This window comes from Panthera uncia, chromosome C2, assembly GCF_023721935.1.
Source record: "Panthera uncia isolate 11264 chromosome C2, Puncia_PCG_1.0, whole genome shotgun sequence".
NCBI lineage: Eukaryota > Metazoa > Chordata > Mammalia > Carnivora > Felidae > Panthera > Panthera uncia.
The window spans coordinates 85404534-85428855 of record NC_064810.1 but is presented as its reverse complement, the minus strand read 5'-3'; the positions used below and the strand labels follow the sequence as shown (position 1 = coordinate 85428855).

Genomic DNA, 24322 nt, shown 5'->3' with positions numbered 1-24322 from the left:
CTGAATCTTGACAAATAAATAAGGATTAGCCTGACTAACAAGGCTCGGTAAAGGGGAGCAGCCAGCATGTGTGAAGAGGTGGAGCTGTGGAAGCGGCTTACATGTTTATTAGAAAGATCAAAAATTAAGTATGGCTATTAACAGTGGGGTGCATTAGCATCAGTTGCAGGAGTGGTGGACAGAGAGCAATCATCATAGGGCTTGTAAACCATGCCAGGGGTGTATTAAGCTGGCAACTGAAAGATAACCCCAAAGGAATTTTTTTTTAATTAAAAAATTAAAAAAAAAAATTTTTTTTAATTTGAGAGAGAGAGTGCGATGCAGGGAGAGAGGGGTGGAGAGAGAGAGAGAGAGAGAGAGAGAGACAGACTGAGACTGACTCATAAGCAGGCTCCATGCTCAGTGTGAAGCCTGATGTGGGGCTCAATCCCATGATCCTGGGATCATGGCTTGAGCCAAAATCAAGAGTTGGCTGCTCAACCAACTGAGCCACCCAGGCATCCCAACCCTAAAGGAATTTAAACACTTGGGTGTTTGCCAGCTGGAGAGATTATTCTAAGAGCAGTACATAGGCTAGATTGGGGAGAGATACTGGAGATAGGAGGATCAGTTAGGGAGGTGAGAATTCAGATGAGAAATGGAGAGGGTTTAAATTTTATCACTGATGGCCGAGATCCTGAGATGACTTTGAGAGATATCAAAGAGGTGAAAGGAGAATAATTGAGTTTCCTAGATTTTTGACTGGGGTAATTGAATAGAGGGTACCACACATTGAAGTAGGAATAGAATGGGAAGGAACAAGTTTTACGGTCTTCAAAGGCAAATGTATTGGTAATATCTGCAGTCACTGTTAGGTTCATTTATTCACTAGAAGGACTCACAGGACTCAGCATATAGTTGTACTCATGGCTAAGGTTTATTACACTGAGAGGATACAAAGCAAAATTGACAAAGGAAAAAAAGGTATGGAGTGAAGTCCAGAGGAATCTAGGGCAAACTTCGCAGAGTCTTCTCACAGTGGAGTCATATGGGATGTACTTAATTCCTCCAGCGATGAGTTGTGACAACGTGTATGTTGTCTACCAGGGGAGCTCATTAGAGACCATTTTTACTGGGGGAGGTCATGTAGGTACCACGTGTCTAGAATTTACTAAAATTCAAGACTCCCAGAGGGAAAGAAAGTGTTCAGCACAAACCACATTGTACAAACAGTTTAGGTGCAGTGAACTACTGTTATCATTTAGGGAAAGTTTTATATCACTGTAGGGAACTGGTTATCAGTCAAGTTCTCAGATGGCAGCGAAAGGTCAGCCTTATAAGCAGGCCTTTTTCTGTACAGCAAGTAAATGAGTTTGTTTTTGAGTTCAAAGTATTTGAATATAGGTGCTGTTCTATTCAGCAGGTGAGAAGATTTTAAGACATGGAGTTGCATTATTTATTAGCCAGAAAGAGTGTGGAATATGAGAAAAAGGTTGAGGATGGGTTTCCATGTGAAAGCCTGTTCTCTGTTTAACCAAAGAGAAGAAAGGGTGCCCATGAAGGAGAATGAGAAAGAACAGTTAGGGATATAGAATATTCAGAAGGCCAAGAGAAGAAAAAGTTTTGGAAGCATAGAAGTCCAGTGATTCTCATTGTTCTCAGCTGTGACATTGAGAGTTACACTAAGAAGGGAAGAGAAAAGTTAGAATGACTAACGCAGTTCATTGACACCCTCCCCCCCCCGCCCCCTCCCCCAAAGCCTCATAGGACTGTGGGAGTATGTTGTACAAGTAATGACATTTCTTCTTTGGATTGTGGCAGAACTGGTTTGCAAACTTTTGAGCAGTCAATAGTGTCAGATAATGTAAAGAGGTCAAGCTATATTACAAGTGAAGTTTCCGCTGGATTTGTCTGTTAGAAGGTCATATCAAGGGGCGCCTTGGCGGCTCATTCAGTTGAGTGTCTGACTTCAGCTCAGGTCATGATCTCATGGTTAGTGGGTTCGAGCACCATGTTGGGCTCTGTGCTGACAGCTCGGAGCCTGGAGTCTGCTTCGGATTCTGTGTCGCCCTCTCTCTCTGCCCCTCCCCCACTCATGCTCTGTCTTTCAAAAATAAATAAAAATGTTAAAAAAAAAATTACAAAAAAAGGTCATAACGAAATGCAAGCACTTTCAATGGAATGTTTAGGTGGAAGCCAAATTGAAGGCATGTTATATTCTCTGAGGGTTTATATCTATGTCTGTATCTATATTTATATCTTTTCATCTTTTTTCAGGTAGACTGTAAACTTTCTAAATCTCAGGTTTAGATCCTACCATTCTTTTGTATTTCCTCTTACCATTCGAATTGTATACTGTGCCTCTAGTAAGTACTTACTGAATAATATTTATTTGGTATTTTAGGTCTGTTAGATGCACTGATTACATTTAGGACAGGTCTTAGGGGTTGTGATACTGTTGGGGTTGGATGAACAAAAAAGAGGTTCCATATATTATAGAAGACAAAGATGATGTTTATATAAAGTGCTATCTTATGAAATAAATCTGTAAAATAAATAGGTTCTGTATATTAAAGTACTCTAAAACAGAAACAATCTCTTAAAAAGATTCTGTATTCATCTTCAACTAAGCATTGTTTTGAAGGTATTAATCTTATATTGTAGTTGAAGATTGGGATAGTTTCCAGGCTATTTTGGATCATACCTACAAAATGCATGTCAAGTCAGAAGCCAGCCTGCATCCTGTTCTCATGTCAGAAGCACCGGTAAGACAAAGACTTTCTTTTCTGAATTTCTCTAGTTGCTGCTGTTGTTGTTGTTTTTAACTGATTTGAAGAATGTTTTCCTTTTCTTTAAAAAGGCATAGAAGTTCATATTTTGAATTTTGAAAATTAGGGAAAGGGGGATTAATTTTTATATACTATTAAAGTTTTTATGGGGCGCCTGGGTGGCTCAGTCGGTTGAGTGGCCGACTTCGGCTCAGGTCATGATCTCGCGGTCTGTGAGTTCAAGCCCCGCGTCGGGCTCTGTGCTGACAACTCAGAGCCTGGAGCCTGTTTCAGATTCTGTGTCTCCCTCTCTCTTTCTGACCCTCCCCGTTCATGCTCTGTCTCTCTGTCTCAAAAATAAATAAACGTTTAAAAAAAAAATAAAGTTTTTATTATTTTAATAATTAAAATATTCAAAGAACAATAACAAAGCACCCTAAATGGGGTTCGGTTATTTATTTTTTCCAGGGATTTATTTAACATTTGAATTCCTTGGGCCACTTCCCATTTGGGTTTATGAATTGTCCCTTGTGCCCCAAAGGCAGAGTGTATCCACTTTTATATTTTCCTCTCCAGGAGAGGAGTCAAATATGGAACTAGGGCTAGAAATTACTAGATCGAGGTCTCTTGTGAAATACATTTGGTACAGAGTCCACAAAGAGCCCAGAAGGCTAGCATAATGATCATAAATTATCAATATTTTGTTACTGTTTTTAACCTCTAGTTTCCTTTATGAGTAGCAACTCTTAAATAGGAGAATTTGGTGGTTTAAAATGACTGGATTGACTCTTAAGATTTAATAATACTTTATAAGAATCCTGATTTTGGTACTGTGGAAAGTCTGTAACCTGTAAAATTCCTAGCAACAATTTTACTTTTTATTAAATAATAAATTTTAAATTATATTTATTAAATTTATTTACAAATAAATATAAATATACACAATTTTCTATGGTATTTTCTATGGTTATTTTCTATGGTATTCTGTTTTTAATGTTTATATTTTTTTAATATAGTGCTGTATTGAATCTTGAGATAAATCAACATTTTAGTTTTTAAACAGTAAATAACTTACATTTCTTTTTCCCTCTTCTCAAGTGGAATACTAGAGCAAAGAGAGAGAAACTGACAGAGTTAATGTTTGAACACTACAACATCCCTGCATTCTTCCTTTGCAAAACTGCAGTTTTGACAGCGTATCCTTGAAAGAGTAACATTCAGCTTTTCTTTAGAAGTAAATGTGGTGGGGCATGTTTTGTTTTCCAAAACCAAAAAAATTATGAGAAGAGTGGAATTATTTTACTTTTTTTTTTTTCAAATCTCTTTAGGGTCAGTCTTAATAGGAAACATTGGATTCTCATATCTGTCTTTTGCATTCATTCTGTACCGTATCACACATGACACGGTCTCTGGAAAACTCCCCTATACACTCATGAGAGAGTGACCGTGAAAAAGGCAAATAACATCTTAGTATTACTTTAAAAATTCTTTTGGCTTCTCAAACATTATTGGCCTCAGGACCCTCAGGACTCCTTTACACTTTAACAAATTACTGAGGACCCCAAAAAGATTTTCTTTATGTTGGTTATATCTGTCAGTATTACTGTGAGAAATGAAAACTAAGAATTGGTTTAACATTTATTTATTCACTTAATAATGACAAAAAAAAAACTCCTTAAGGTTAACACAAATAACATTTTTATGAAAAAGATAATTATATTTTCCAAAACAAAAATATTAGTGAGAAGAGTAGTATTGTTTTATCTGACTTCATTGATAGCTGGTTTCTTATATCTGCCAACTTCAGGCTCTGTTCTCTTGACAAGTTAAGCTAGTAAGGAAAGTTTTCTGCTGTCCAAGCTGCATACTGTTGGAGAATGCATTTATCTAAAAATGTAGCAAAATCACAGAACTCTTAGGTGCTGCTCTGATTTTCAAGAATAGATTACTCTCTGGGCACCTGGGTGGCTCAGTCGGTGAAGTGTCCGCCCTTGGCTCAGGTCATGATCTCATGGTTCGTGAGTTTAAGCCCCTTGTCGGGCTCTGTGCTGACAGTGCGGAGCCTGGAGCCTGCTTCGGATTCTGTGTTTCTCTCTCTCTCTGCCCCTCCTCCATTAGTGCTCTGTCTCTTTCTTTCTCAAAAATGAATAAACATTTAAAAAATTAAAAAAACAAAACAAAAGAGTGGATTACTCTCTGTTCTCCATGTTTTTGTTGGTCCCCCTGAAGTCCTGCTCCTGAATAGTATAGCAGTCAGTCAGAGATTTGGGTACCTTTTATACTCTGATTTTGGTTTTCACCCATTTGTGGTTCTCTGGCATCTAGGATTTCTACCTTAAGTGTCCAGCTTTTCTTTCAGCCCTGAAGTCCTTTACTGCTCACTCAAGGTGGTAAAATTGCAGTTTTCCACCACTGCTTTCCCAAGCCATAGCCATGGAGCTGGGGAGCATTTTTAGCTATAAACTTCTTACCCCTTCCATTTGCAGTTTTATGAGAATAAATTTTGGGTAAATTTTGACTGCTTTTGAACAGTTTCCAGAATCTTGAAATGATCATTTAAGATAATTTGTCTAGATTTTATGATTGTTATTTATAGGAAGGTCCACATACCTTCATGCCACTTTTTAGTGTGTTATCACTGTATCTGACATTGTACTTACAGAGCATAAAATTAATGTTTTGTATATAGTTGGCCAGAGGTCAATAAAGTACCAGTAATAGCAAAGATAACTCACCAACCTGTCTTTCTGGCCATCGATTTCATGAATTCTGATCATCCTTACCCATTGCTTGCTTTTTTGCCGTTAGCCCTTCATCTCTCTTGACATGCTCTTTCTGGTTTCAATTACCCATTTTCTTGGTTTCAGATCCCAGTTACACACTAACAAATTCCAAATCCGTATCTGTTCTGTGTCCCAGACCTTTCTTGTTCGCTGCAGGCCCACAATCAGCTGCCCTAGTAGAACTTTTTCTGTTCTTTGTTTAAGCACTTGAAACTCAGTATGTCTAAAATGGAATTAATCTCTCCCCTCGAATTTATTCCTTCTTCTTCTGTGTAGTTGCCCACACCAGATATCTTTCTCTTTAACCCTTCAAATTTAGTCCTTCATCAAGACCGATTTTTCTTCTCCCCACTACCTCTCAGATCCATTTATTTCTCTCCATTGCCACTGCATTACGTGCAAGCTCTTTCCGGGATTACTGCAACCCTTCCTCCTCTCTTCCCTGTTCTTCCCACTGCCATGCTAATGATCTTTGTTAATTGCCAAGCTGCTTTAAGCCCAAATCATCGTCCACATTCTTTCAGGCTCTGCCGAACTACTTAGACTTCCCTGACCTCAGCATACCCTTGCTTCCTGGCCTTCCCACATATTCCTTTGTTCCCTGTCTTCTCCCTAGCTTACTTGGATTTCCCCAGGATTGGTTAGGTGGCCTCTCCTGTATACCCCTGGGGCACCCTGAGCTGTTATTTTCACAGCTTTCCTAATCTGTACTAAACAGGATATCCTTCAGGGCAGAGTCAGTTTGGGGTCACCTTTTTGTGCCTTCTGTGCACAGGAATGCCAGTGCCAGACGGACTACCCTCCCTTATTAAGCACCAGACTCGTCACTAGGCACATAATGCGCAGTAAATATTTGGTGACCAAGTGCATGGCCCTGCTCCTGATACTGGCTTATGATGTTCACGTGGTATGGGCCTTCTGCAGCTCAGAGCTGTGGAAGATGGGATCTGCCAATATTTGCTGACTGTTGAATCCACCTGGAATAGCTTTCCCATTGACTTGTGGGAACTGCCACTCAGCTGCCAAACTGCTGAGATGGTTTTTCTTTAATCCTATGTGGAGAATGGTTTTAGTTCCTAGCGCAAATGCCATAGCCCCCCACTGTTTTTACCCACTTTCTGTTGATTTTGTTCATTGCTTCTTAATTTGTTTTAAGTCCTTTACTCTGGCTCCAGAGAGTTTGAATGATTGTGCTAATTTTGGCCAGTTTAACAGATGTCTCTCTGGGATAAAAGGTCTCTTTAACTTCCTCTCACCATCATTTCGGAAGTCCTGCCTGTTGTTATTTGTCTTTAAGCCAGAGTTTCTTCACACCAATATTTATCCCTAGATTAACACATTTTAAGCCATAATACACATTTAAAAATGCCTTAATGAAATTTTCCCTTTATAATAAACATTATTTTGGAACCTTGATACTTTCTTTTCCTTAATGCTTTATACTAGATTTGCTAATGGTCGTTCCACGGGTCTTATTTTGGACAGTGGAGCCACTCATACCACTGCAATTCCAGTCCATGATGGCTATGTCCTTCAGCAAGGTAATGTATTTAACTAGGGTACACGAGTTAAACAGGAGATGATGTTAGCTGTCATGACAACGTAGACAATGAAATAGAGCAGTGAATTGGACTATCAAGTCATATCAGTTTCCAAATAGTATCTCTTTTTTTAGGAGTTTTAAAAAACCTTTAGTATATAACGCATGTTTAAAACTGATGCAAGGCTTCATTCATGCTTAGAGAGATAGTTCAGTTGATTCTACTTGAAAAGATTATTCATATATAAATACACAGAAGAAATTTGTCCCAGGGAGTTCAGTTTTAATGCTGTCTTAGCCTCGTTTAATCTGTTTTCATAGGCATCGTGAAATCCCCTCTTGCTGGAGACTTTATTACTATGCAATGCAGAGAACTCTTCCAAGAAATGAATATAGAACTGATTCCTCCATATATGATTGCATCAAAAGTAGGTGATGCTTGAATTTTCATTTTGGAATTTATCTCCAGCTCCCCAGCCCCATGTCGTGAACTCTCTTAACCTAGCACATGCTCTTGGTACTCAGGAAGCTGTTCGTGAAGGATCTCCAGCAAACTGGAAAAGAAAAGAGAAGTTGCCACAGGTTACAAGGTCTTGGCACAACTACATGTGTAATGTAAGTACCCTTATTTTCTTTACAGGAGTATTACAGGCTCTAAGTTGTGGGGTTTTTTTGTTTTTTTTTTAAATCTATTTTGAGAGAGCGAGCGAGCGTGTGAGGAAGGGAGGGCAGAGAAAGAGGGAGAGAGAATCCCAAGCAGGCTCTGCACCGTCAAGCGCAGAGCCCAATGAGGGGCTTGAGGGCATGAACTGTGAGATCATGACCTGAGCCGAAATCAAGAGTCAGATGCTTAACTGACTGAGCCACCCAGGCACCACCTAGGCTGTAAGTTTTTGAATAGAATGTGAGCACTTCATATTTTTAATGATATTTTGCAAACAAAATTATTATTTTGAGAAGAAACGAGTATTTTTGTGTTTGTCAGACTAATTATCTCAACAAACTAGTATATATTCATTTGGATTACTCTGATGAGACCTGGAAAGAACTTTGGTTTTGGAGTAAAAACAAGCATTATGTTATTCTGTACCTTTTTTTGTCTAAGAAAATGGTTTTAGTCTATAGAGACCTGGTAGTATGGCTCAGTTATGTTTGCTTTAACATCAGTCAGCCATATAAAAAAAGTGTCCTTATTCATAGCAAGGAGCCAGTAAGAGTTTCTTTTACTAAAAAATTCCTCTCTGAACATATACCTTACTGACAGGAGGACAGGTGAGTAAAACCTCTCACACTACAGATATACATTCATTTCTAATAGTAAAAGGATTTGAAAGTCATAATTTACTATGTGAGGGATATATCCTATCTCACATTTTTTTGCACCTAAGGTAAAGATTTTTTGTGGGTGTTCAGTAGAAGGAAAAATTGTGAAGTTGATTAACAGTTTGGCCTAGCTATTAGATAGGATTTTTCTTTAGCAGCCCAGAGGTCACATGTATTTCACAGCAGAATTTTTAATTGTTTTAAACTATGTGCAGTCATTAAAAGTTACATATGATGCCATGTATGTGCACATGTATATACATTCAGAAAATGAAATCTTGCCTTTAAGTCTAGGCTTATTTTTAAGGAAAAAACAATGTTCTGAAACCAGTTTTGTAATGCAGGACTGTGGTAGGTATGGGGGTTTCAGATTGTTTTTATCTCACCAGTGTTCCATAATTGTTGTAATTTAAACATGATATAATTTAGCTTCTAGTTCAAATGCTTAAAATTGGGTTTCTTGATACTCAAGAGTCCTTGCTAGGTAGATTTATAGCCTTGAAATGACATAGCCATCCAGGAATGTGATCCGGTTTCATTAAGAAAAGTATTTTAAATACAATGTTACAAAAGTATAGGGGCGCCTGGGTGGCTCAGTTGGTTGAGCAACCGACTTCGGCTCAGGTCATGATCTCGTGGTCTGTGAGTTCAAGCCCCACGTCGGGCTCTATGCTGACAGCTTGGCCTGGAGCCTGCTTCGGATTCTGTGTCTCCCTCTCTCTCTGCCCCTTCCCTGCCCATGCTCTGTCTCTCTCTGTCTCAAAAATAAAAACATTAAAAACAAAACAAAACAAAAAAAACAGCTCTACAATGTTACAAAAGTATAGATTGCCTGTTTCTAACCTGTTTCTTAAAATGTTTTTTTTTTTTTTTTTTATATCCACAGTGTGTTATCCAGGATTTTCAAGCTTCAGTACTTCAAGTATCAGATTCAACCTATGATGAACAGTATGTCTTCTTGTCTACAAGACTTAAAATAGCTCATTGAAACCTTCATACTAATCTTCTAAACACCAAATACTTATAAATGAGGAAAGAAATTGATTCGTTTTGTTAAAAATTGTGGAGTATGCTTAACTGGTCTAAAAGTAAAAAGTTAAGAAATATTGATTAACATAAAAGAAAGATTCTCACTCTGCTTTCTTACAAGTTGATAATTTCTTAGTTTATAATTTTGAAGAATTTTTTTGGTCTTTTGTTTAATGTTGTTTAATATGTTTTCAGAGTAGCTGCACAGATGCCAACTGTTCATTATGAATTCCCCAATGGGTACAACTGTGACTTTGGAGCAGAGCGGTTAAAGATTCCTGAAGGGTTGTTTGACCCTTCCAACGTAAAGGTGTGAGCACTATTTCATAATCAGCTTGGCCTTTCCTGTGTGTGTGCACATCTTGTGTAATTATATAAAACCTACATAAGACCAACTGTAGAGATTTTTGGGTGTGCTGTGTTTGAAGTTCTTCTGTGTGACTACTCATTTTCATTTTGTTGTAGGGATTATCAGGAAATACAATGCTGGGAGTCAGTCATGTTGTCACTACAAGCGTTGGAATGTGTGATATTGACATCAGACCAGTAAGTGTCAGCCTCCTGTTTACGGTATAAAGGTATATTTTAGGGTAATGAAATGCCCCTGAATCATTATTTAAGTTGGCAACTTTGGCCATTCACTTTGAAGTCCATTTTAGAATGTGTAAAAATATGAAGTATTAGAAAAGGAAAAATGTAAAACTTTAGAGCTATGGTGTCCAGTGTACTAGCTACCAGCCACATGTGGCAATTTAAATTAAAAGAAGTAAAAATTTAAAATTCCGTTCTTCAGTTGCACTAGCCACATTATAAATGTAACCAATGGCTACTGTATGACATGCAGATAGGGAACATTTCTGTCATCACAGGAAGTTCTTTTGGACAGTGCTGTTCTAGAGAGTTCCTAAAATGTGACAAGCCAAAATATATATTATTGATTTTTTTCTATGTAGCAGTTTTGCTGTTTTTATTGTTCAGGAAGGTATGGGTTTAAATTATGTAACTTTTTTTTTTTTTTTTTTTTTTTTTTTTTTTATTTATTTTTGAGACAGAGAGAGACAGAGCATGAACGGGGGAGGGGCAGAGAGAGAGGGAGACACAGAATCTGAAACAGGCTCCAGGCTCCGAGCCATCAGCCCAGAGCCTGACACGGGGCTCGAACTCACGGACCGTGAGATCGTGACCTGGCTGAAGTCGGACGCTTAACCGACTGCGCCACCCAGGCGCCCCTAAATTATGTAACTTTTACATGGAGTTTAGTTTAGATGATCTTCGTACCCTTCATAATTTTTGTGTTTTGCCAGGTTTTAAATACTAACTCCATATTATACATATATTAATTATTAGATTGATTATATGTTATTTAAACCCTAGATTCAATTTGTAGCCAACATATGTTGCCTTGGTATTGTTGGAGTTGATCCATTTGCTTAGAGCATAGTACTGATAGCTAGGGGTGTATAAAAACCATGTTGTTTCAAAAAAGACTTTTGGATGACTATGCAAAATGTTTGTTTCAACTAGCCACCTAGCAGGCACTTGCTGCTTCTAAGATGATAGGGATTAAGTATGGAATTTCTTTAGCACAAACTCAAGGCCATTTTGGGGAAGGCAACTGAATTGAATTATACTTACTATAAGCATGTAATAGATAACTTTCTGTTTTTAGTGCGATTTCTCCTCTAGTTAACTAATGTTAATTGCAGAAGAGATGCTTGTTTTCCATTTTTCTTTCAAAAGTTAGATGACTTAGACATCTGGAATACATTTTTAAAATATGAACTTAGCCACTAAAAAAGCATACAGGCTGACATATATATTGACTAACAGGAATTCAGTAAGAACTTAATAAAAAAAAAAGGCTGACATTAGCTTTCTGAACCATACATGTAAATTACAGATAAATATACTCATAAGTAGATTGATTTATTTTTTTTTAGGGAGGTATCAGCATGTGGATTTTGAAAAAGTTCCCCATGTGGTTCTGATGTCTAATACCCTGCAAAAGAGAAAAGTCACAGTCATTTTGGCCAGGGATGTTATCAGATTATGCATTATCCATCATAATCATTAAGTAATCTCATTGTCTAATTTTAAATACTGTAACTTCTACATGAGCTTTCTAAGATGAAGCCAATATAAAATATACCTCTAAATATTGGCAGCTATCTGCCAAAAAATTATGCTTGGGTTTTAGAATAATTGCTTTAAGTTAGTGGTTCTTAAACTTTAATGCACATTAGAATCATCTTGAGTTTTAAACAAACTAACAAAACCTTGATCTGTGCTCCGTCCCCAGATTTTTATTTAATTGCCCCCAGGCATTTGACGTTTTATAAATCCCATAAATGAGTTGAATGTGCAGCCAGGACTGAGAGCCATTGGATTCAGCTACTAGGTCTGTATAGAAGTAAAAATATTAAAAAAGAAAGGGTAAATTGTAGAGGAGGACAGTTTTAGTTGTAGTTGTGATTAAAACTTGGAAACATTTGGAACTAATTTGTTTCTGTTTTTTATCTTAGGGTCTCTATGGCAGTGTTATAGTGGCTGGAGGAAACACGCTAATACAGAGCTTTACTGACAGGTTGAATAGAGAGCTCTCTCAGAAAACTCCCCCAGTAAGTTGTTTGTTCTTTAGTGGTATTCTTCAGTCACAGGTATCCTCATCGCTGGTGTAGTCTTATAGATAAGGTTTGTTTTTCAGTAGTCGATTGATATTCTGTGTGTGCTTGATACGGTGTTACTTAAATAAAGTTAATATCCCTTGTTAACCAAATTTTCATAGATGACATCTTTTGGTTACTCTTGTACTATTTGAATCTTTTATTTGTTGACTTCATACTTAAGTACCTATAGTGTGCTAGGCACTAGGGCTGTAAATACAGTCCCTGCCCACTAAAGGCTCAGTCTGCTAGGATGAATAGACATGTAAAAATAAAGATAATGTGCTAAGTGGTTCAGTATATCATGAATGAGACACTCTAGGGAACACTGTGGAGCAAGCAGTTAACTCCCTCATGAAGAAGCTGTTTGAAGGAATAGGAGTTCAACTGGTTGGTAATTTATGAAAGAACATCTAGGTAGAAGTTATACCATGTGCAGAATATGAAGGGAGGATGGCATATTCCAGTACTTCAAAGTAGCTGGCTTGTAGTCTGCAGAAGTGGGAAGAGTGATATGGCTTGAAAGATGGATGATGTATTGATTTCCTAGGGCTGCTGTAACGAAATACCACAAACTAAAGTAGGTGGCCTCAAACAACAGATAATTTATCCTTTCTCCATTCTGGAAGCTAGAAGTCTGAAATCCACATGTCCACAGGGCCATGCTCTCTCTGAAATGTAGAGCTGAGAATTCTTCTTTTCCCTCTTCTTAGCATCTGATGGTTTGCCAGCAATCCTTTGTTGTTTCTTGGATTGCAGCTCCAACACTTCAGTCTGTCTCCATTGTCAGAGGGCATTCTCTCACAGATCTGTTCTCTTTATTATAAAAACTCCAGGGAGGTGCCTGAGTGGCTCGGTTGGTTAGGCATCTTGACTGTGGCTCAGGTCATGATCTCATGGTTCGTGTGTTTGAGCCCCGTGTTGGGCTCTGTGCTGACAGCTCAGAGCCTGGAGCCTGCTTCAGATTCTGTGTCTCCCTCTCTCTGTCCCTCCCCCACTAGCTCCCTTTCTCTCTCTCTCAAAAATAAACATTAAAAAAACCCCAAAACCCCACAGTCATATGGGATTAAGAACCCACTCTGCTCCAGTATGACCTTATCTTTTTTTTGTTTTAATTAATGTTTATTTATTTCAAGAGAAAGAGTGCAAGTGGGAGAGGGGCAGAGAGGGGGGGCGGGGAGAGAGAATCCCAAGCAGGCTCCTTGCTGCCAGAGGAGAGCCCAATGCAGGGCTTGATCCTATGAATCATGAGATCATGACCTGAGCCAAAATCAAGAGTCAAGACACTCAACCAACTGAGCCATCCAGGTACCCCACCAATATGACCTTATCTTAACTTGTATCCTAATTACATCTGCAAAGAACCTATTTCTGAATTATGTCACATTCACAGGTACCAGGGATTAGAACTTCAACATATCTCTTTGGAGGACACTGTTCCACCCACACAGTTGGGTATCAGGTCATGTTGCTTATTAATAGGGAACTTACAGGATAAAATTTCGCAGGGGACTGCAGAGCTCCTATGTTTTAAAAAGATCACTGGGTGCATTGTGACAACTTTTAAAAGGATTAGAAGAATGTGGTTTGGGGAGAAAGTCTGGTACCCATTGATAACAGAGTAGTAGTCATAATCTTTATTTAAAAAAAAAAAAATGTTTGTTTATTTTGAGAGAGAAAGAGAGAGAATGCACAAGCAGGCAGGGCCAGAGAGAAAGGGAGAGAGAGAGAATCCCAAGTAGGTTCCACACTGTCAGCACATAGCCTGACACAGGGCTTGATCTCACAAATCATGAGATGACCTGGGCCGAAATCAAGAATCAGATGCTCAACCCACTGAGCCACCCACACTCCCCTAGTCATAATCTTTAGATTTTAAAACTTTTATCAAGTAGTTTTTTGTATGATACTTTGTATTAGTTATTACATTAAAGGAAACTTAGGGGTTACATGGGTCCTAATAGTATCTGTAGAATTTGTATATTTGGCAGTCTTTTTGTTTCTCATACAAAGGAACATTTTACATATGGCACATTTTTGTAATTGTTAAGTTGTTATGTAAATACTGATATAGGCACAAGATTGACACTTGAATTGTATTTACTACGTTCTTGGAGATATAGTCTGATCTGGAATAGAACTTAATTATAATACTAATCATTAGGTTTGATAATAAGCCCCAGAATAACAAATACAGACCTGGGCTGTCCAAGGTCTTGGTCAAGAGCAGTTAGATATTATCCATCTCATTTAGGAGACAATTAAAAATAGATGAAATAACAGGAAAAAATTCCATTGCAACAGATACCAAGCAGTTCCTCATCTACAAAAATCCATATTCATCCCTCCTGCTCCCAGCACCCTCTCCTCCCATATCACTTATTTTACTCCTGAAACATATACATTTATTTCACTGTTGAATGAACACAAACTATGTGTTCATATAAAATAATAGAGTATCAACAATTTAAGAACTATCCCTGGAAACAAAGTCCTAGGTAGGGGGAAAATCTCTTGATGCAGGGAGACAGGAAGCAATAGTACTGAGCCACAAAACCATGTTTATCAAGAGAGTGTGAGTTCAAAACATAAACACTCATTTGGGAGGAAACCAGTTATGAATAAAAAACCTGAGATCTAATGTCTGCATTTTGATGTGGAAGTGGAGGAGTGGTGGGAGTGACCTAAGATAGGAGGAATTAGGATAAGATACTAAAAAAGTAGTTAGAAAGGTGAAGACTATAGAAAGGGTGGCAGGTTGGGACAGTATGGTATTTGGTATTGGAAGAAATGGAATACCACATGAAGCACTTAGCACGATACCTGATTTATAGGTAAGTGTTAAGTATGTGTTTGCTGTTATTCTAGGGTATCGTTGTGAATGCCATACTCTTTAGTGTGCAGTTTTCTAAGGTTGATGTAATTATTAAATATTATACATTAAAAACCATAATCAAAGTACTTTCTATATAGTAATTCAAACTATGCCTACTATTAGCCTAGCTTTTGCAAAATAATCACATGTAACTGGTGTTTGAACCAATTGTTAAGAAGTCCTCAAAGTTGAATTTTTTGAATTGAGTCACCTGTTTTACTTGATTGTCCTAATACTTATTCTTCCCTCTCTATTTTAGAGTATGCGGTTGAAATTGATTGCAAATAATACAACAGTAGAACGGAGGTTTAGTTCATGGATTGGTGGCTCCATTCTAGCATCTTTGGTTAGTAAACTACTTTGAAAAATAGTCTTATTGAATGATTTAAGTGTACCAGTGAATATAAACTAAGTTTAGTAAAAAGACTAAAAATAATTTCAGTGCATCATTTATCTTTGTATAACTATGAAATGAATTACATGTTCTAATTTAACAAAATGCTTTAGTGCCTTATCAGTTGCTATTTGTCAGCCTCATTTCAGTTTCCCTTCTCAAAGGTGGGGATTCTACTAACATATTTGTGCCCTTTCATACTCCCATTGGAACTGGTCAGGACTTAAATCATTCCTTCTCAGGTTCTGGTTGTTCCCTGGCCTCTTGGTGAGGTTGAGGAAGTCAGGAGTTGGTTCTTGGGGCAAATGGTTGAAGTCATGGTGCTGGGTTTTTCACGTTGCTCAGATGGGTGCCTACCTTGAATCAGGAGGAAGAGTCCTTGTATTTATCTGCACCCTAGACTTGGGGAATTTTCCCTTCACCTCAGAGCAGCCAAAGTAAATGTTAGGAAGTACTTCTTTTTTTTTCTTTTTTTCTCTTTTGAGAGCAAGAGAGAGAGGGCACAAGTGAGCGAAGGGGCAGAGAGAGAGAGAGAGAGAGAGAGAGAGAGAGAATCCCAGGAGGGGAAGAGAGAGAAATGGGGCTTGCCTGAAGCAGGGCCTGTTTTTGTTTTTTAGCGGAAGCGGGGCTGGTTGGTGTCTACCTGATGCGGGGTTCGATCTCATGAACTGTGAGATCATGACCTGAGCCAAAGTCAGATGCTTAACTACTGAGCCACCCAGGTGTCTTCATGAAGTATTTCTATTAAACAATTAAAAAAAAAATTTTTTTTTAACATTTATTTTTGAGAGAGACCGAGCACGAGCAGTAGAGGGGCAGAGAGGGAGATACAGAATCCGAAGCAGGCTCCAGGCTCTGAGCTGTCAGCACAGAGCCCAACCTGGGGCTTGAACCCACAGACCCTGAGATCATGACCCAAGCCAAAGTCGGACACTTAGACAACTGAGCCACCCAGGAGCCCCACTCCTAAACCTTTTTAAGCTAGTAAAAGTTTATAATAATACATGAGTGTATTATTATACATAAATGTATTATAGACATAAGTGTCTATTCTATTTCCAATCTTTTAATAGATCTTAGATCAAAGCTGGATACCACTGCAAGTCCACTTGAATAGAGTTAATCTTAGAGAATGGATTTCTCCTGCTTATATGTTTTATTTTTAATGTAGCCTAGGTTTCTTCTTTCTTGGTTATTTTCCTCCTTTCCATCTTCTATAGTGCTTATGCACTATATTTATTGTGTGTTCTTATAAAACTTTATCCTACTCCTGATGAGCACTTTTGAGGGTTTTTTTTTTTTTTTTTAAGTTTTATGTTTATTTTTGAGAGAGTATGAGCCAGGGAGGGGGCAGAGACAGAATCCCAAGCAGGCTCCTTGCTGCCAGCGCAGAGCCTACTACAGGGCTCGAACCCATGAACCATGAGCTCATGACCTGAGTTGAAATCAAGAGTCAGACACTTAATTGACTGAACCACCCAGGCACCCCAAGCACTTCTGAGTTCTAAATGCTGCCATTAGTTAAGTGTTAGAACATCAATTCTGTACTGGGAGGAAACCTTCCGATAGTATCTATTGTTGCCTCAGGTTGGCACCAAGCCATCATAGCTAAACCATCCATCTTCCTTTCACAGCCATTTTCTAAATCCTCATGACAGTTTAATAGGTATAGAAAGACTTATTATTCTTTCTAAATCATGTTTCTGGGTGTTCTAGAGGAGGGCAGAAATAAGGGAATAAGGGAGTACTATTTGGGGGAGGGGCTTAAGCGTTCTGCAAAGATCAGTTGTTTGTTTATTTTTTGAGAGACAGAGTGTGAGCAGGGGAGGGGCAGAAAGGGAGTCACAAAATCCAGAGCAGGCTCCAGTTTCTGAGCTATCAATAGAGAGCCTGACGTGGGGCTTGAACTCACGAACAGTGAGATCATGACCTGAGGCGAAGCTGGATACTTAACCGAGCCATCCAGGCGCCCCAAAATCAGTTATGAAAAAGATAATTTAAAAAGTGTTTTCTAACAAAAAGGCACAATATATAATTTTTCTTTCCATTTTACAGGGCACCTTTCAACAGATGTGGATTTCCAAACAAGAATATGAAGAAGGAGGGAAGCAGTGTGTAGAAAGGAAATGCCCTTGAGGAGAGTTCCCAGACCTCTGCCTTCCCGTGTCACCTTAAGTTCCACAGCTTTAGTGTACTCAGGAAAAGAGTGACCATCTTTTGTAGAATGTTTATACATTTTTGCATATTTCAATTTCCACTTAAATTTTTTAAGGCTTTAACTGGCTCTATAAATTAAGATAAGTTTGTGCTTTCCTTGAAATGCACTTATTCTTATTACAAGCATTTTATAATTTTGTATAAATGTCTATTTTCTCTAAATATTTTGCTTTCAGTAAAATGCTTTTCAACTCTGTTTAGTATATTAATTACCAGTGATTGGTAGAATTGGTTTTTATTGACTAGTAAAATTTACTGCCTATGCTTTTTACCTTAGGCTTGCAAAATTAAATAAAAGTTATTAGCCATTCCAGAAATGCTTTTTTGAATTATTGTTGTGTTGTGACTTAACTACTCTAAGTTTTACTAAACGTATTTATATTATTTTGAGTGAAAGTACTCATTGTTTATTAAAAGTAATGTCCACACCCCCTTCAAATGCTATTAATATAATAGTAGAAATGTTACCTGAATTCCAAAAATGACCTTACTGCCTTTGCTATTGCAGTTGACATCACTTTCCCACTCTAAGGTACAGGTGATGTTAAAGTTTGCTTAGATGTCAGAATTTTTAACTTCCAGAGTTAGCATGCCAAATATTAACCCTTAAACCAGTTGAGATAGTCATTTAACTAAAAACACAATTTAACCGTTAAAACAGTTGAGATAGTCATTTAACTAAAAACACAATTTCTTTATAAATTACTTAATACATATTTACTTTTGTATATAGATTGTTATCCAAGGAAAACAAAATAGTAACTTCAGAATTCAGACATCTTAGACAACACTTGACTTCTGGGCTTCAGAATGACGTGGAAACTTTTCCTGAAGAAATTTTTCTTTCTTTTTCTCTAAACTTTTCTTCCTTGCTTCAATGCGGGCTTGTTTCTCAATTCTCAACCTAGAATAAAAGCATAACACCAATTTATACAAAAATATTTCCCTGTTACTCAATATTCTCAAAGGATATCCAAATCAATTACTTAAAAGCCTCAGTAATGCTAGTCTCCGTATTAGGTGTGTCATGTGTATTATTATTATTATTAATTTTTTTTTAAAAGACTTTATTTTTAAGTAATGTCTTTACCCAACAAGGGACTCACAACCCCAAGATCAAGAGTTGCATGCTCTACTGACTGGGCTAGTCAGGTGTTCCCATGTATGTTATTAAACTTGAATAGTCACTGTAAACCTACATAAGTCAAAGATAAACTTAGAATCAAAAGCATTTGTAACCCTACACCAATTCTTCCTATTTCCTACATAGAAAGAAATGAACAGATCTTATGAGCCTATAGCAGACTGGGCTACCTTTTCTCCTCTTTTAAAAACACCAGTTTTATTGAATACAATATTTTTTGTATCCTGTGATACATCCTGAGACTTTTTTGAATTCCTTCATTCCAAATACCTCAGTCTACCATATCATTTTCCCTACAACAAAGAGAATAAAATTATGCTAAGAGATGATGGTTAGGTGCTAGACTGGTCCCTATGTGAGTGTGCATTCCAGAGCAGGAAGCATTTGTGCCTCAGCTAAATTATTTTGACCTCTAGGGTCACTTAAGACAAAGTTGCATATGATAAATTAATAGATGCCAAGCCACTACTGTACTTAAGACAAGATTTTGCAGGATATTTTATTGATCACTAGGCATGAGTGTATTTTAAAACAACATAAGAGATCATAGTGAGTAACTTACTTAGTATGGTCACAGAAATTTGAGCCAAGAATTCTATTTGGGTGAAGACCAACATAGGTGTGTACTTTAAAAATATAAGCTATTTTGTAAATTAAGTATAAAGATCAAGCAAAGCTGAAATCAGATTACTCATGATAGTCCTCAGTGTTTGCTCCAACTAAATTTTGGCCATTAAAAAAAATAAGCCCATAAAAATACAGAATAAAGGTTTGCTATTCTGATTTTTTTTGATGTTAATTTTTGAGAGACCGCATGCATGAGCGCAGGAGGGCAGAGAGAGAGAGACAGGATCTGAAGTGGGCTCTATACTGACAGCAGCGAGCTGGAAGCAGGGCTCAAACTCATGAACCATGCGACCATGACCTGAGCCAAAGTTGGACATTTAACTGACTGAACCACCTTGGCGCCCCAAGGTTTGCTATTCTTAAGAATATTCAGAAGATTATGATGCATGCCCTGAAGGTAAGACTAAAAAAGATAGGTTCAAAAATAGAACAATTAGGACATGTATTAGGCCTGTAAAAGCAACACTGGATTCATAAATTCTCATAGTTGTTTATAGCTTCACCTTATATGACTAAGGGACAAAAGGACCAATGGCACGGTAGGTCTGGAGAAGTTGTCGAGGAAAAAAAAATGCAGTTAAATTTCTTCAACTGCTTAGTATCTGAACTGGGCCTTAAAATGTGAATGGTGGACGGAGCACTTGGGAGGCTCAGTCAGTTAAGCACCTGACTTTGGCTCAGGTCACGATCTCACTGTTCATGAGTTCGAGCCCCACATTGGGCTCTGTGCTGACAGCTTGGAGCCTGGAGCCTGCTTCAGATTCTAGATCTCCCTCTCTCTCTCTGTTCCTCCCCCACTCATGCATTCTCTCTCTCTCTCAAAAATAAAGATTAAAAAAATTTTTTTAAATGTGAATGGTAGAAGGATTTCAGAGCTGTACATAAAAGAGGGGAAAATGAGCAAGACTGTTGAGGAAACAAGGAGAAAGGTCTGACTTTGATGAGGGTAAGCAGCTAAGACTTAAATTGTGGGAACCCTGGGTGGGAAGGAGTTTGGATTTATCTGTAGACAAGAAGCAACTATAGGTTTCTGAACAGGTTATGTGATAAAAAGGTTTGAGGAGAATTAGCCAGGAAGCAGTATTTGAATGGACTGGAGTGAGGAAAAGGTTCAATAATTCATCTTGATGAAGAGGGAGGGCACCAGGGCAGAGAGTGGGAGCACAAAGGACAGATCCTGGAGACCTTCTGCAGGAAGAATGAAATCAAGGACTGACTGCTTCTAGGGCACTGATGATGAAAAATGCCCATGTAGAATGGATATACTATTTAAGGGGTACTGGACCTCATTCCACTGGTGGTGGTCCCCCCACCTCTACCCTCCCATCAAGCAATTCTCAGACACCAGCAGAATGAGCAAAAGTTCAACTCCATTCTGACACTACGTGGAGATCGTGTCAGAGGTTGTCACACATGCTTCTTAACCAACGACTTGCCACAGATCAGACATTCCCACAACTCCCTCTTTGGACTTCAGACAGCAGTCACAAGTCCAGGCTGTTACCTGTACTTTAAATCAGAGGCTACCAAGACCTCCTCCGTGGGTTCGATTAATTTGCTAGAGTCACTCACAGAACTCAGGAAACCCCTTTATTCACTATTATGGATTTATTATAAAAGGATATAAACTCAGGAGTAGCCAGACATGGGGTACACAGGACAAGGAGTGGGGAGAGGGCATGAGGCTTCCATGCCCTCTTCTAGGTACCCCACTCTCCTCCAGTCTCCATATGCTCACCAACAGAAAAGCTGCCTGAACCCTATCCTTTTTACAGAGGCCTCATTACACAGGCACGGTCGATTAAAGCAAATCATTGTCCACTGGCTACTGATTCACCTCCAGCCCTGTTCCCCTCTCCAGAAGTCAGGCTGTGGGACTGAAAGTTTCAACCATCTATTCCAAGTTGGTTCCTCTAGCAATTAGCCCCCATTCTTAGGTGCTCCCCAAAAACCATGTCATTAACATAACAAATGATACCACCCCACCCACACCTAGAAAATTCCAAGGGTTTTAGGAGTCCTGTGTCAGGAACAAGGAGGAAGACCAAATATATGTACCTTTTATTATAAATCACATCACAAAGATAAAACTGAAAATGAAGAGAGGCAGCTGGTTTAATGGGGAAGATAAAAATTTTTAATTGTGATTCTAAAATGTACCAAGACACCTTAAAGCCAGTTTAAAGATATATTTTTTATTCCTGTTTAAATTATTTTTTTAAGTGTTTTTATTTGTTTGGTATAGAAACAAGCTCTTGGGAGAGAACATCAGTTTTTAAAGAACTCTTGATGAAAGTAGATTGTATTATCTAAGGCAGTTGTTACAAGCTATGGTTTTTGTGCTGCTAGAATTTCCTTCTTAAATTTCCAGCTGCTTTCCTGCTTGAATTCTGACCTCTAGCACCATTAGCCAGTAACTTTGAAGTTTTCCCCACCCAGCTTCTCTCTGCAGCCACAGACAGCCATGGAAGTTGAGTAGCATGCTTGCCCTGAAACCACAAACTTGTAATTCTCTCCCCTTCCAACTTCAATTTGGTTTCTGTCTGCTTTTGGATGTGGATCCATAGTGTTCTAAAATAGCCATTTTCTAAAATCGTTCATTTTTATAATTATTAGCTGGGGGCTCGTGGGACCACTTCACTCCTCTATAATAGAAACCCTATAATAAACCTCATGCAGAAAAAAAACTGTTGTAGGAAATATTTGGAAACCACCATTCTGCAGGGTAACATGACTGCAGACATAATGCAGCAGGCTCGTCTCCTCACCCTAGCCCCTTTTCATTTCATCAACCTTGCAGTAACATGAGCTCATATCTTATGTAACCAAAGTATTTAGACCTTCCTTTTCACATTACAGAAAGACTTAGTAACGTACTTACATACAGACTGATGAATAGAAAGGCAATAAAACTTTTTGAAAGGACATACACTAGAATGTTAAGTTATTTTTGGATGATGAGATTATGTAAGATTTTAATTTCATCTTTTCTACCCAATTTTTCTATTTTTTCCACAATACACATGTATTACTTATGTAAAAGCTTAGCTTGTGTTATCTGATATAAAGGTAAGTTGTGTTACTAAAGGGTATTTGGGTTGTGCTCACCTCATAAAACGTTCCACATAGGGCATTGCGAAGAATCGTTTCCTGTTGTATCTTTTATTTAGGTACCAAGGTATAGGCCACTGCTTGAACTTGTGCCTGCCAAGAAAGCAAAGAGATATTGCCTTAATAGAAGATATTTCATACATTTTTTCATTTTTTACAAACAGAGTTTTAGCCATCTTTGAGCTAAATATATTTTCAATAAAATGAGATGTAATTGGCTCTTAAAAGATTTTTACAATTTTTATAAATTATGAAATACTCTAAACTTAGAAAAAAGTACAGACATGAACCCACTGAGTTCATGAGTGTATGTATGTTTTGCAATGTCTGCTTCAGATCACTTTTGAAAAAATATATATAAAAACTTAAAGATACAGGTTAAGTTCTGTATTTCCACAGCAGCTCTGAGCCATACACTGGAGTGTATCACTACCAGATGTATTTCATACTTTTACTCCATACATATGTATGTACGTACTTATTTTATATACACATGTATATACATACATACATAACAATATATAATACATACAAGTGTATGTATAGTTTTTTGCTTTTAAATTATAAATAAATTGCACCAACTGATGTAGGTATCTACATTTATCTCAACACAATGAAACCTAAAAAATCATAATGTTGAGCGGGAAAAAGAAAGTTGTGAATTCATACTATATATAACATTCATTTGAAAGTACTTCAATGAAAAAAGTAACAAAAGGATTAATTTCAGGCCATTTAACCAATCTTTTCTGATTGGTTAAATCCAGGATTAATCTGTAATATTAGAAGCCAAAGTTCCAATCTCTTCATAATTTCAGCTTTTACTATATAATGTGACAGTGCCACAAGAAATATGGACCACTGCTTTAAGCAGGATAGATAACGGTACTGTATTTCCCTCAGTTCATCAGGATGACAATCTACTACTCCTCAATAGACAAGGGCATGACGTGTCCAAAAAGTAATGTCCGATATTACTGCCACATGTTCTTTTGATAGAAAAAAAAAATTTAGATGAAATGTTTTTAAGAAGGAGCTCTGCATTTAAAAGGCTACCTTAGGGGCGCCTGGGTGGCACAGTCGGTTAAGCGTCCGACTTCAGCCAGGTCACGATCTCGCAGTCCGTGAGTTCGAGCCCCGCGTCAGGCTCTGGGCTGATGGCTCGGAGCCTGGAGCCTGTTTCCGATTCTGTGTCTCCCTCTCTCTCTGCCCCTCCCCCGTTCATGCTCTGTCTCTCTCTGTCCCAAAAATAAATAAAAAACGTTGAAAAAAAAAATTAAAAAAAATAAATAAATAAAAAATAAAAGGCTACCTTAAATATTATAACATGGAATAAAAAATTAGGGAAAAGGTACTGGAATTAATAATGTTTGAGTTAATAAGCTATGTTGGAAAGATGATATAATTACTACTTTGTTTAGCTCTGGAAAAGTTAAAAAGCAAAATTTTAAAAACCTAGAAGAGATTAGCACTCATACAGATTCTCTCCTCTATCCTCACCCTTCCCTAACTGACCTCAATTGTATTAATCCAAATAAAAATTAGAAAATAAAGTTTCTAGTTAGACATTTTGGTAATTTCTCTTTTCTGTATTGGATTATACCATTACAGACATACAGCTACTCCCCTACATTTTGCTCCAAGCAGCCCTATTACTGCAAACTCAATTTAAAAAGACTACCAGGTACGCCTGGGTGATTCAGTCAGATGAGTGTCCAACTCTTGATTTCGGCTCTGGCCATGATCCCAGGGTTGTGAGATTAAGCCCCATGTCGGGCTCCATGGAGCCCGGGGAACCTGCTTGAGATTCTCTCTCCCTCTTACTCTCTCTCTCTCTCTCTGCCCCTCCCCACAACTTGTGCACTCTCT

General features: G+C 37.9%; 2 protein-coding genes across 4 annotated transcripts in view; one reads left to right on the top strand and one right to left on the bottom strand.

Annotated features, from left to right (window-relative positions):
• Window positions 1-17959, top strand: part of ACTL6A (actin like 6A) — a 29627-nt gene extending 11668 nt beyond the window's left edge. For both annotated transcript variants that reach the window (XM_049629566.1, XM_049629567.1), the window contains exons 4-14: window positions 2644-2744; window positions 3846-3943; window positions 6977-7071; window positions 7392-7498; window positions 7596-7685; window positions 9280-9341; window positions 9618-9732; window positions 9888-9968; window positions 11945-12040; window positions 15220-15306; window positions 17410-17959. In XM_049629566.1, coding sequence (XP_049485523.1) covers window positions 2644-2744; window positions 3846-3943; window positions 6977-7071; window positions 7392-7498; window positions 7596-7685; window positions 9280-9341; window positions 9618-9732; window positions 9888-9968; window positions 11945-12040; window positions 15220-15306; window positions 17410-17490 — 1013 coding nt within the window. In that variant the 3' untranslated portion in view covers window positions 17491-17959. The remainder of the gene's footprint in view (window positions 1-2643; window positions 2745-3845; window positions 3944-6976; window positions 7072-7391; window positions 7499-7595; window positions 7686-9279; window positions 9342-9617; window positions 9733-9887; window positions 9969-11944; window positions 12041-15219; window positions 15307-17409) is intronic.
• A 259-nt stretch (window positions 17960-18218) lies between these two features.
• The window catches only part of MRPL47 (mitochondrial ribosomal protein L47), a 34777-nt gene continuing 28673 nt past the window's right edge, over window positions 18219-24322 (bottom strand). For both annotated transcript variants that reach the window (XM_049629571.1, XM_049629572.1), the window contains exons 6-7: window positions 22451-22546; window positions 18219-18475 (exon numbers count right to left, since the gene is read on the bottom strand). In XM_049629571.1, the coding sequence (XP_049485528.1) occupies window positions 18352-18475; window positions 22451-22546 (220 nt within the window). In that variant the 3' untranslated portion in view covers window positions 18219-18351. The remainder of the gene's footprint in view (window positions 18476-22450; window positions 22547-24322) is intronic.